Source organism: Geotrypetes seraphini, chromosome 5 (genome assembly GCF_902459505.1).
Source record: "Geotrypetes seraphini chromosome 5, aGeoSer1.1, whole genome shotgun sequence".
In the NCBI taxonomy this organism is placed as follows: Eukaryota; Metazoa; Chordata; class Amphibia; order Gymnophiona; family Dermophiidae; genus Geotrypetes; species Geotrypetes seraphini.
Genome location: NC_047088.1, coordinates 191,789,140 through 191,802,376, shown reverse-complemented (window position 1 = coordinate 191,802,376; position 13,237 = coordinate 191,789,140). Strand labels below are relative to the sequence as shown.

The 13,237-nt window shown below is 43.3% G+C and overlaps 1 protein-coding gene across 6 annotated transcripts in view; it reads right to left on the bottom strand.

Moving 5' to 3' along the window:
• Positions 1-13,237, bottom strand: part of CCDC141 (coiled-coil domain containing 141) — a 225,859-nt gene that overhangs the window by 186,402 nt on the left and 26,220 nt on the right. For all 6 annotated transcript variants that reach the window (XM_033944939.1, XM_033944944.1, XM_033944945.1 and 3 more), the window contains exons 4-5: positions 7,670-7,861; positions 5,600-5,708 (exon numbers count right to left, since the gene is read on the bottom strand). In XM_033944939.1, coding sequence (XP_033800830.1) covers positions 5,600-5,708; positions 7,670-7,861 — 301 coding nt within the window. The remainder of the gene's footprint in view (positions 1-5,599; positions 5,709-7,669; positions 7,862-13,237) is intronic.

The window sequence follows — 13,237 nt, the reverse complement described above, 5'->3', positions numbered from 1 at the left end:
TGAGGAAAAATCCACCTCAAATCTGAGTTTTAAAAATCGCTACTTGCATATTTTCCCATGAGAAATATACATCTGGCGCTTTGTTCCACTTTTGAGACGTTTTTAACTTTTGAAAATGAGCACCTATGTTTGCTACAATGCCTATTATTAAAGTTTGTTGTTCATAGTGACTGCTGTAATAACTGTGTACATTTCTGTTGCAGTACATGGCCATAAGATCTATTCTTAAATAAACCCATTATTGACATACCATATTTCAAATATGTGGCTCGGCTCCAACTCCCACTCTCCTGTCTGAAGGTCAGATCTCCTTGAATACCCTTGTTTCCAATTATATGTTGCACAGAGATACTTCTTAAATACTGTCTTGCTCATGAGAATAATGGTGCAGTTTCTTTTATGATAGTTACAGTCTTCTTAGCTTTTCCTAGTTGAATTATGAAATTGTTTCCTGTGTCCTGATCTGGCAAGCATCAATTAGTTTTGAAATATTGTAAAGAATTAATTACAGCTCTCCTTTATAAAATGCTCAACTGCAAGCTTTTTCTGATGTAATCAGTGTCCTTAAAGTCTGTCTTATGGAGTGGCACTTCATTCTGTCTGAGGTGTAATGCATTAGTTTTAGAAATTAAATCAACTGACAATGGACTGACTATCTTTTCTATGCCCTTTGAGATGAAAGGTAGGGAATAATTGTTTTTTGGCTTGGACAGCACTCCAAGACCTCAAATGTGGTGTGAAGACCTTATGGTAACAAAAGAAGAATATCAAATAGTGGAATGAAGACCCCAAGCACAGGAAGAAAGGCAGTGGCACCAACATTGGCTAGAAGATCCAAAGTCACTAGGTGAGAAGCAGTGCAGCACCAAATTGATAGGAATACCTCAAATTCTCTGGACATGGAGTTAAGAAGCATGAACAAGGTTAATTTAGGGTTGCAGTTTTGCGAAGAAATTGTTCAAGCGGTGCATTTAGGATATCTTAAGTGTCTCCATGGACAAGTTTGCCAGAGAGAATTTGATGGCAAGAGCATACTTTCTATCACAGCCAGAAATCACATAAAAGGATTTATGGCCTTGTCTTACACCTCAGAACTCCTTTTATAAGTTGGGACCAGTATTCATGTGGGGATGTGTATATTCAAAACCAAGTGCTCTTGGAAATTTTGTTGAGTATCACTGTTATTTTGTCAATTCTGCTTATTTATGCACAGTTTAAAACATAGCACTGATGGGTGGTTCAATTATGGCTATTGATATGAATTTTGTTGTCGGGTATTGAGCTCAATATTTGCTGAACTTCTGTAGCATACATTCATACATTCTCTATACCAGTTAATTGAAAACTGTGTACTACGGTACTAGTGTGCCTCAGCTGTGCCACGAGATGCCAGGAAGGGGCAGAGGTGTCGGTGCAGGCTGACTGCCTACATGACATGCCTTTCGTGGCAAGAGGCATATCCTGTAGGCAATCAGCCAGCTCCATCACCTCTCCTCTCTGCACATCTTCCCTTACGGCACACATGCGCAGCCGTCGATGTGATGAAGTCACGGATGCATATGACATCATCACGTCGACTAAATGTAGTGGCTTGGACTTGATTGAGGGGTACAGATAGGAGTTGAGGTAAGAGTTGAGGTAAGTTATAGGAATAGTCAGGGACCACAGCACAGGTGATAGACCTGTAGGGCCGCCGCGGGAGCGGACCGCTGGGCGGGATGGACCTCTGGTCTGACCCAGCGGAGGCAAATTCTTATGTTCTTATGGATGTCCACGCACTTCCATAAGAACATAAGAACATAAGAATTTGCCTCCGCCGGGTCAGACCAGAGGTCCATCCCACCCAGCGGTCCGCTCCCGCGGCGGCCCTCCAGGTCTATCACCTGTGCTGTGGTCCCTGACTATTCCTATAACCTACCTCAACTCTTACCTCAACTCCTATCTGCACCCCTCAATCAAGTCCAAGCCACTACATTTAGTGTATTGCGGCTTGACAAAGTTTGCGAGACATTGCTCTACACTTAAGTGTGTATGTGTGTGTGCACGCGTTTGGCTCTGAGATCCACTCAAAAATCTTTTTAATTTAATGAACTTAAATAAACATATACCCACAGATTCTCTAACCGATGCCCATGTTGGTGGCCACCTTAAAAGTGGCCGCCGATTGCGTCTCAATCGCATGACAGCACCGGTTATAGAATCACGCCTATGACAGCGCTGGTTAGAGAATCGTGCCTGATTGTGGCGTAGCCCCAATAAAAGAGGGAGGAACTGTGCCTAGCACCTGTTCAGAAAAGTAATCGCTAGGCACAGCTCCTCCTCTCCTCCCTCCTGTCAAAATATTAAAAGCTTTCTACTGCCCACCACTGCTGGTTTCACTTCCAGCTGAGCTGATGCAGCAAGGGAATCCCTGATCAGCTGAGCCAGCAGGTCTTCCCGAAGCTGCTGGCTATGGGGCTTCCCATGTGCTCAGCTGTTTGGGGCTACCCTGACAGCTCATCAGTTGAGTCACCAAACAGCTGAGCTAGCAGGGGAAGCTCTGAGGCCAGCAGCTTCATGAAGTCCTGCCGTCTCAGCTGATCAGGGATTTCCCTATGATCAGCTCAGCCAAAAGGAAAAGCAACAGCGGCAGGCAGAAGACACCCCCCTCCTCCCCCAACAGACAGGAGGGATGCCCACTCCCTCCTGCCTGAATGACCCACTGACTCACCCACCCGAAATCAGCAAAAGGGATGCCCACTTCCTCTTGTCTGAATGATCCCCTCTTAACAAACCCCATACACCTGAAATTGGCAGGAGGGATGCCCACTCCTTCCTGCTTGAACATCGCCTCCAACTCCCCCCACCGCACCCAAAACTGGCAGGAGAGATGCCCACTTCATCCTGCCTAAACAGCCCTCCTTCTGACACCTCCAATACCTTTACTGGAACACTGGCAAGAGGGATGCCACTCCCACCTGCCAACAGGCCTGCCTCTTCAAAATGGTAGGCCTTCCCCTTCCCGGTGCCTGGGATGTACTGGGAGGAGCCTAAAGTCCTGATTGGCCCAGGTGCCTAAGGCCCCTTCTGTGTGTGTGTGGGTGGAAGGAGGGTATCGGGGGGGGGGGGACGGGACACTCAGGCAGGAGGGAGTGGGCATCTCTCCTGCCAATTTCGGGTATTGGGGGGTCATTCAAGAAGGAGGGAGTGGGCATCCCTCCTCTAGATTTCTGGTGTGGGGAGGTGTCGAGGGTGTCCTCAGGCAGGAGGGAGTAAGAATCCCTCCTACTGATTGGGGAGAGCCTCTGCCCACCACTGCTGCTGTCCTTATTACCGGCTGAGCTAGTTGTGGCAGTGGAATCCCAGATCAGCTGAACTGGCAGGACTCCCTAGAGCTGTGGTTTCGGGAGTCCTGCCAGCTGAGTTGATCTGGAATTCCTCTGCTGCAATCAGCTGATGGCAGGCTGCAGACTATTGTCCGGATTCCCCAGCAAAGGCAGGGTTTTCCGGGCCTACATGTCTGGTGCCTTTCGCTTACATAGATGCATTAGGCCACCTAATGCGAATTTTGCATTCGGCGGCCTAAAGCACCTACGTAAACACAATTCCGGCACCTTTTATTTAGGCACTGGTAGGTGCCTCAACTTTGCCATTTTTTGCTGTTTCTAAAGGCGTTTTTCAATTAATTTTGGCATCACTATGGTGCCAGTTTTATAATTTCCCCATAGTAATTTTCAGTGTTTTGAGTTATTTGATTATATTATTTACTCTCTTATTAGGGTTATTGGGGGTTAGCCTTTTACACCTCAGGCATCTAGCAGTCCAACTGATTCTTATATTAATTTTTCTTCTAATATACCTAAAAAAAAAGTTTTTATTATGGGGTCTTGCTTTCAATGCAATCTTTTTGAAGTCTCTTCCTTATGGGAAAGGGAACCTCATGTACAGCTATATGATGGGAGGGAGGGTGATGGGGAAAGGCACCCTAGAAAAAGACCTGGGGGTTTTGGTGGATACAACAATGAAGCCAGCGGCGCAAGTGCAGCGGCCTCAAAGAAAGCGAACAGAATGCTGGGCATTATCAAAAGAGGTATCACTACCAGAACGAAGGAGGTTATCATGCCATTGTATCGAGCAATGGTGCGACCACATCTGGAATACTGTGTCCAATACTGGTCACCGTACCTTAAGAAAGTCATGGCGATATTTGAGAGGGTCCAGAGGAGAGCAACTAGGATGATAAAAGGAATGGAGAACCTTTCATATGCCGAAAGGTTAGACAAACTGGGGCTCTTTACCCTGGAAAAGCGGAGACTGAGAGGAGACATGATACAGACATTTAAAATCATGAGAGGCATAGAGAGGGTGGAGAGTGACAAATTCTTCAGACTAGCAGGGACAACAAAAACAAGAGGTCACTCGGAAAAACTGAGAGGGGACGGATTCAAAACGAATGCAAGGAAGTTTTTCTTCACTCAGAGGGTGGTGGACACCTGGAACACGCTTCCAAAGGAGGTAATAGGACAGAGTACAATACTGGGTTTTAAAAAGGGACTGGATGACTTCCTGGAAGCAAAGGGGATTGCAGGGTATAGATAGAAGGTTACTCTACAGGACAAAATCGAAAAGTGTATGTGAGTTTTAGGGTAGGAGCACTATCAGGTCCTGGACCTGAGGGGCTGCCGCGTGAGCGGACTGCCGGGCAGGATGGACCTCCGGTCTGACCCGACAGAGGCAAGTCTTATGTTCTTATGTTCTTATGGGCACTTAGCTTCTAGTTTGCAAGTCAAATGTAATCAGATACAGGCTCTTAATTCAAGTACGTTTTTGAACTGAGCTTTAAAATTCCACACCCAGTGATGTGCAACTCCTTTTCATCATGGGATTCTCACCAGTTCATGTACGTTTAGCATACAGGCCTAAGGGCCTGATTCACTAACCTGCCTGATTGTGACCGATCCGTGTCCGATCCGGGCAGGGCCGATCGATTCTGGAACCCAGAATATTCTAATGGGGGCGATAGGATGCACGCCCCCATCCACTGACAAGGATCACTAGGTAGCGATCCCGACGCATGCGCTGACTATATACTTTGCCTGTAGATGGTCTGCGCATGTGTTTGCTGTCTGGTTTTGTTTTGTTTTTAACTTTTATTTTTACTGACCCCGACTCACCTACTCTCTGCTGCCCTTCCCTGCAATGCGAGCGGTTTTAACCCACAGGTTTAAAGCGGGTTAAAACCAAGGGCTTGCACTGCAGGAAAGGGCGGCAGAGAGCAGGAGAGTCGGGCGAGGCAGAGAGCAGGTCGCGGCGGAGAGCAGGAGAGCTGGGGAGCCAGAGAGAGAGTTGAGGGAGGCAGAGAGCAGGAGAGAGGGGAGCCAGAGAGAGTCGGGAGGCATAGAGCAGGTCGCAGCAGAGAGCAGGAGAGCCGAGGAACCAGAGATAGAGTCGGGGAGGCAAAGAGCAGGTTTATTTCATTTGCATGCACGGATTGGAATCAGATCGGTACACAGGTTAGTGAATCGGGTCAGAGGGAAATCGGGTCACAAAAGGGCCGCAAACTGATCGGTACATGATTGGTTTGCTTAGTCTCTAATAGAAAAGAGAAAAGATAACATGCCTTTTGTTTGATGTTGATGCTTCTGGAGAATGTCTTTCAAATAATCTGTACTTTCACACTGTGAAGTATCCTGTAGAAAATCCTCTGCTTGATCAATTATGATTGCGAACTAGAGCAAAAGTGCAACAAGAGCAGGTATTAAAACAAAACCAAATCATACTAAGACTTGCAAATCATACTAAGACTTGCAAATCATACTAAGACTTACCATATACAGTGGTGCCTCGCATAACGGACGCCTCGCACAGCGAACGCTGCGCACAACGAACTTCAGGTCTTGCTTCCCACAACGAACTTCGTTTCACACAACGAAGTCGCCCGAGCTGCATCGCTTAACTGCCCTCTCTCCGCCTGGCTCCCTGTGCAGTGGCGCTACATATTTTAAACCCCCCTGCCGCCGCTGCTGCATATTTTTAAGCCTCTGCCGCCACCGCATATTTTTAAACCTCCCCCCGCCGCCACATATTTTTTAAAAAAGCCACCACTGCTGCAATTTTAATCTCACCCGCTCACTCGAACTGGTGGTCTAGCAAATTTCCCAGCCAGAAGCGCAGACAGAGATCAAGAGCAAGCCTTCTGTGCTACTGCCTGGGCCTGCGCTGATCTCTGAATGGCTGCAGTCAGCTCTCGCGGGACTCACAAGAACTAACTGCAGCCAGCTCTCGCGGGACTCACAAGAACTAACTGCAGCCATTCGGAGATCGGCATGGGCCCACACAGGCGTGCAGAGGAATTGCTCCTGATCTCTGCGCTTCTGGCCTGTACGCCACTGGCTGGGAAAGATGGGAGGAATTAAAAAAGGTACTGGGGAGTATGTGGGGGGTGATTATAATACACAGCAAGGATCAACAAAACCCCTGTCTCCCCTCCCCTTCACATATATCCCCTCTATATCATGCTAACAGCTCTAACAAGATAAATTTATCTTTTTTTATGTCATCTTAGCATATTTTATGCTACAGAACGAATTATTTTTTTTAACATGTATTGTTATGGGAAAACGCGTTTCACATAACGAACTTTTCGCATAACAAACTTGCTCCTGGAACGAATTAAGTTCGTTGTGTGAGGCACCACTGTATCTCTGAGAGAAAGTCCAATGAGTGCTTTCAAAAGGTCAAAAAAATCCTATTAGTTGTAACTTAGGCCCCGATTCACTAATGTCAGAGATTGTCACTAAACCTATTTTCACAGGTTTAGCGACGATCGCTGCTAACCGACCTGATTCACAAAATAGCCCACCGCGTGTTTTCCCCCTCGATCACCCATTTTCCAATCCAGCCATGCAAATTAGTAAAACCCCATGCAAAATAGCCAAGCGATTGATTCACTTGTATTGCTTGGCTATTTTCCATCGGGTTTGGCCAATCTGAGACTTCCTTAGGCTCCTCCCTGAGGAAGTCCCTGATTGGCTCAGGTGCCTCAAGTTCCTCCCAAGGGAGGAGCCCGAGGTGCCTGAGCCAATCAGGGCCTTAGGTCCCTCCCCATGCATCATATGATGCACCAGGGAGGGGCCTAAGGCCCGAATTGCTGACCGACCGGCAGAGGAGCAGGAGGGACTGACCACCTCTCCTGCTCCTGACTTAAAGGTACAGGGGGCGATGGCATACCAGTTTTGAGGGGGTGGGGCTGATGGCAGGAGGGAGTGGCCATCCCTCCTGCCATATTCGTGAAGAGAGGGGGGAGCATCTGGTGGCAGGAGGGAGTGAATATTTTTATTGGGCAGATATTTTGCGTGTGTAATACACGCAAAATATCTGTGTCATTATAAAAGAAATAAAACCGGCAGAAGCCCTGACATCAGTGACAGGAGGCTGCTTTTCCTGTCATTACTGTCAGGGCTCTTCACATGTCTCAATTGCTCACTGAGCGATTGAGTTGGTGAGTTTGCAAGCAAATAATTTGCACCTCCGTGCAAATCATTTGTAAGCAAACTTCATAGTGAATCAATCGCTGTTTGAAAATCGTCCAGTGACTGAGTCACTATCTTTCGTGAATCTGGGCACTAGTGATTAATTCAAGGTGTCTGAGGGTTTCAATAGCTAGTGAATAATCATCTGACATACAAACCTCAAGTGCACTGTCAAAAAACTCAGAGGTCAATTTGAGAAGAGTTCTTCGCTTTTCTAGCATTCTGACAAGTGCTGCCCAGGCTTCCCCAAGAGTATTTGCCATGGCTTCATACACCTGGCTTTGGTCTTTGTTTTCTTCCATTGTCTTGTCTGCTTCACACAGAAGGTCCCAAACATGATCTTCCAGTGCCTGGAAAAATTGTGAAAAATGTACATTAAACTAAATTTCTATACCTTGGTTTGTACTTGAGATTAAAAAGCTGTACAAAGAATGCAAAACTAAAATGAAGCTCAGAAAGAGCACAAACAAGGTTTTGAAGATGTTCACTAAGCACAACTGGGTTTCATTAAAGGATGCCCCCCCCCCCCCCACTAAAACAGAAATTTTATACCTTGTTCTTGAAAAACAGAATATGGAAAACCCAGCCATAAGGGCCCCCTTTTATCAAGCCACATTAGGGATTTTTATTGCCAGCCACTGTAGTAAAAGCTCCAACACTCATAGAATTCCTATGAGTATCAGAGCTTTTACCACAACTGCCAGGAATAAAAAAAAAAAAAACCCTAATGATAAAATAGGGCCATAGAGCTTTAAAAAAATATCATAATCCTGAAAGATACAGGGTGAGGTAAAAAAAAAAGTATCCCTCCTAAGGATTTTTGCATTTCTCAGCAACCGCTTGGAATTTCAGTGTGAAATTTTACATTTTATTTGTTGTTACTATCTATATTTAGGTGCTCAGGGAATGAAATTAGGTTTATGATTCTTTTTTATTCAGCAGAATCTGAGCTTTCACTTCAATCCCTTCTATCATTTCCAAACTATAAGTAACAATGGGTGGGGATGGGAGAGAGATTTTGAGCACACGGCTGTCAATATTCTTTAAATGCCAGCCACTGAGAATTTTTTTATACCTGGAATACACATACAAGGGATATTGAATAACACGCATAACATGAATGCTGCTATATATCTTGGTATGGGTAATAGCCCAGTATCCAGTTAAAGTAACTTGAAAAAAGTTAGGACAGCCATTTTGCTGTATTAGTAGTTACCTGGTTAGTGGACTGAATACTGTTGCTAATTAGGTAAACACCAATTCCAATAGAAGCCAACTAAAACTGAATTAGCAAAAGCTTGTCGCTTTAAGAGATTTTTAGAAAAGACATTTGCGTTCCAGACAGAAAAAATGAATTCCTGGCTGAGTACCCTTATTCCTCAAGCACAGTCTTACTAATCGTTTAGGAAGTAGTTAAAAACTTACTTATTTGATAAATTGGTAACTTGATTATCATTGTATTTCCCTGAAATATGTATGTATGTTTCACTGATTGCACAGTCTTCTTTGATGTGAACCACTTAGAACTTATGGTAGGGTGGTATACAAGAATAAAGTTATTATTGTAAAGTAAAATTTGCTGATCAGTTTCAGCTAAACTTATATTATGTAGAAATAAAAAGAAATAAAACAATAACAATCCAAGTGTGGACCCTTTCATAAATTTAATTTTAGCTGTATTGAATTTTTTTATCAACAAAAAAATTAGACCAAGATCATTGAATAAATAATAAAAATTAATAAATAGATTTACATACCATATTGCGGAAAGCAAATCACAATCATCAAAGTACTGGAACATACATAATCTTTAAAGGTTAAGTCCCTTCCCCAAGATAAAATGAAACAGAAATATCTTCACTACCAACAACCAAATGAGCCATTCATCCATTTACAAGCTACTTTAATATCTTATTAACAACAAAAAAAACCCCAACTTAAACTACTACTTATTCATCATAAAAGCCTCCAGCAGAGAAGGATCAGATGAGGATAAAACACCTACAGGATCAGGATGAGGATTAGGTAAGATAAAACACCTACAGGAAAAACTGTAAATACAAAAAATCAGATTGCACCTATGGCCATCACACCTGGGGATCCTTTTATCAAGCCGCGCTAGTGGGGTTAACGCGTCGGACATTTCATCACACGCTAACCCCCGCAGCCGGCTAAAAAACTAATGCCTGCTAGCGGCTAGCACGGCAGGCAGTTTAACGTGCAGTATTATGCATGTTAAACCCCTACCGCAGCTTGATAAAAGGACCCCCTGATATTAAGCTGCAGAAGTCTCATTTGAGTTGCCCTTGATATAGCTTAAAAAATATTTATATATTGACCACAGTAACATTCCTTTTTCTAAACAAAATAAGCATTCATTACTGCTATTTTATTTCTCTCGGTCCAAACATAGTTCATGGTTTATTAAAACTTGCTATACCGCCTCAGCTAACTGGCAGATCAAGACAGATGTAGGAAACAACATAACATCTATGTCAAAGATTCTCACATTCTCGGTTATCAAGGGGGCCAACAGGACCAAAGGCAAAGGAAGCCATAGATGTAGAAATAAAGAGGGGGGTTATGCAAGTGATAAGGCAACTGTCCTATACAGGGTTATAAGCTTGGGTGAAAAGCCAGGTTTTATTGCCGATTTGAATGTTTCTCAACAAAGATTCGGCACAGATATACGTATAAAGGGAGGGCAGTTCAAAAGAACAACACTGCAAAAAAGAAGGCCCGGTGCATAGTAGAATTATGAAGGCTGCTCTTTAAAAAAATTGCTATATCATTCATTGGTTGTTGAATTCCTATAAAAGCCTTCAGAAGGAGAAGCTAAATGTTAGACTCCTTTGATAGGCAAGCTTTCTGAACCTCTATGTTAACTCACCATATATTGGGCTTACTACAAGTGTATACCACAGAGCATACTATCTTTTACAGACTTTATCCTTCAGACAAAGACTTCTGACTTTCTGAATCTCCATAAAAGATTTCTAAATTGTAATAAGTTCCTCACAAAAGGAGCCTTTAATGTGTCATCCCATGCCTCTGCACTGCACTTTGTATTGGCTCAGACTTTCAGACCTTGAGCATGCAATACAAGAGCATCTGGCAGATGTCTCATATTGGGGACACAACTTGCTTGGTAGGGTTCTATTCTTTTTCTGAGCCCTTAATGTCATGGTATGAACCAGTAAAAACATAAGAATTGCCATAATGGGACAGACCAAAGGTCCATACAGCCCAGTATCATGTTTCCAACAGTGGCTAATCTGGGTCACAAGTACCTGGTAACATCCCAAGGAGAAAACAGATTTTACGCTACCTATCCTAGGAATAAGCAGTAGATTTCCCCAAGTCATCTTAATAATGGCTTATTATGTGGTCAGTTTAAAGGACATAGTTTTATAGAATATTTTTGTTAAAGGTGTATATTCACTAGGGACACACTATGGGGTCCTTTTACTAAGGCACGCTAGCCGATTTAGCGCATGCTAAATGCAAACGCGTCCATTATATTCTATGGATGTGTTAGCATTTAGCATACCTTAGTAATAATAATAATAATAATAATAATAACTTTATTTTTATATACCGCCAGCTATCTTGCGACTTCTAGGCGGTTTACAATAAAAGAAACTGTGAATACAATAAAAGAAAATGTAAATACAATAAAGAGAAACTTTACGTACAATGAATTAAAGAGTATAGCAGTGTACATCTCAATACAATAAAGAGAAACTTTACGTACAATGAATTAAAGAGTATATCAGTATACATCTCGTACAATGAATTAAGGAGTAAAGCAGTCTACATCTGATAATATTAATAATGTTAACAACAGTTTGTGTGTTGCAAGGCCAGGAAGTGCCAAGCTGTTTGCACAGAAGTAGAAATATTCCGTAAATTGAATAGAGTGTTCATAGTTAGTGATTAGGGGTTGGGGTTAACAGTTTGCAAGTTTAGTTATGTGATGATGGTACAAGGGGGGTTAATGTTCCGGTTCGTTGCCTAGGTATTTCAAAAATAGGTAAGTTTTTAGGTGTTTCCTGAATTCTTCATAGTTGTTTGTGTGTGCAATTAGTTTTTCTAGGTCTTTACCCCATATGGCTGCTTGATATGATAGCAGTTGTTGGTGGTGTCTCTTGTATTTGCACCCTCTAGCCGGTGGGGAGACAAATTTCATGTGTGTTTTTCTTTCGTGTCTGTTGGTTGGGAATGAGAAGAGATCTGTAATGTATTTTGGGGCTACACCATTTAATACTTTGAAGCAGAGACATCCTAGCTTGAACTTTGTGCGCGCCTCCATCGGCAGCCAGTGTAGGAGTCGATAAGAAGGGGTTATGTGATCGGACTTCTTCAGCCCGAAAATCATCCTGACTGCTGCATTTTGTATCAGTTGTAGTCTTTGCATTTGCTTCTGGGGGATCGTCAGATGGGTGATGTTGCAATAGTCCAGGTGGTTTAGTATTAGGGATTGTACTAGCATTCTGAAAGCTGAAGTGTAGAAGTACGCCTTAATGGACTTAAGTTTCCAGAGAGTGAAGAACCCTCTTTTGATTAAGGAGTCTATGTGGTCTTTCATGGTTAGGCCTTGGTCTAGTATTACTCCTAGGATCTTCATCGTTGGTTGAATGGGGTAGTTTAGATTGTTAATGTGTAGTGATGTTGTCGTATTCTGTGCGTGTGGCGAGGCTATGAAGAATTTAGTTTTTTCTGAATTGAGCTTCAGTTTGAAATCTGTGGTCCATTGTTCCATCGTGTTTAGCGCTTCAGTTGCTGTGGGGATGGTTTCAGAGGGGGATGCCGTAAATGGGATTATAATTGTGAAATCGTCTGCATAGCTGAATACTTTTATGCCTCGCTGGGTTAGCTGCGTGCCCAATGAAGCTATGTAGACGTTGAAGAGTAGTGGGGATAGTGGGGACCCTTGTGGAACGCCTGATGGGTTTCTCCATGTTTTTGAGAGATTGCAGTTAAAGCGGACTTGATATGTGCGGGTTGTGAGGAAATCTCGGAACCAGTTCAGCACTTCGCCTCCGATGCCGATTGAATCTAAACATTGTAGTAGTTTTTTGTGATCCACCAAGTCGAAGGCTGAGCTCATGTCGAATTGCATCACTAAGGCTTTGTGACCTTTGCTAAATAGGTTACGTAGGTATTCTAGGATTGCTGCTATCACCGTCTCAGTACTGAACAGAGGTCTGAAGCCTGACTGGGTTTCATGTAGCAGTGAGAACCGATCTAGGTAGTCCATCAGTTGGGTTTGTACCAAGCCTTCCATTATTTTTACGAAAAATGGGATAGATGCTACTGGTCTATAGTTGGTTGCTGATGTTAGGGGTAGTTTACGATTTTTTGGGATTGGGGTGATTATAATGTGACCATTTTTTGATAGGAATTTTCCGTTTTTTAAATTGTTGGACATATGAGTCCATAGTGTTATTTTAAAGTCTAAAGGGGCTGCTTTCATTATGTTGGGTGGACAGGGATCTAGGATGCAGTTTGATTTGGTGTATTTGTTATATAGTTTTATGAAGCTGTTCCATTCTAGGTCCTGAAAGGAGTTCCAATACATGTCTACTGGTGTTTTGTTTTCATGTATGTTGGTTATTTGTTGTTCATCTGTGTTGTTTGTTGGGCCATTGTTCCTTATGTTCACAATTTTTGAGTTGAAGTGTTGTGCTAGGTTGTCTGTTGATGGAAGTTTTATGTCGTGCGTT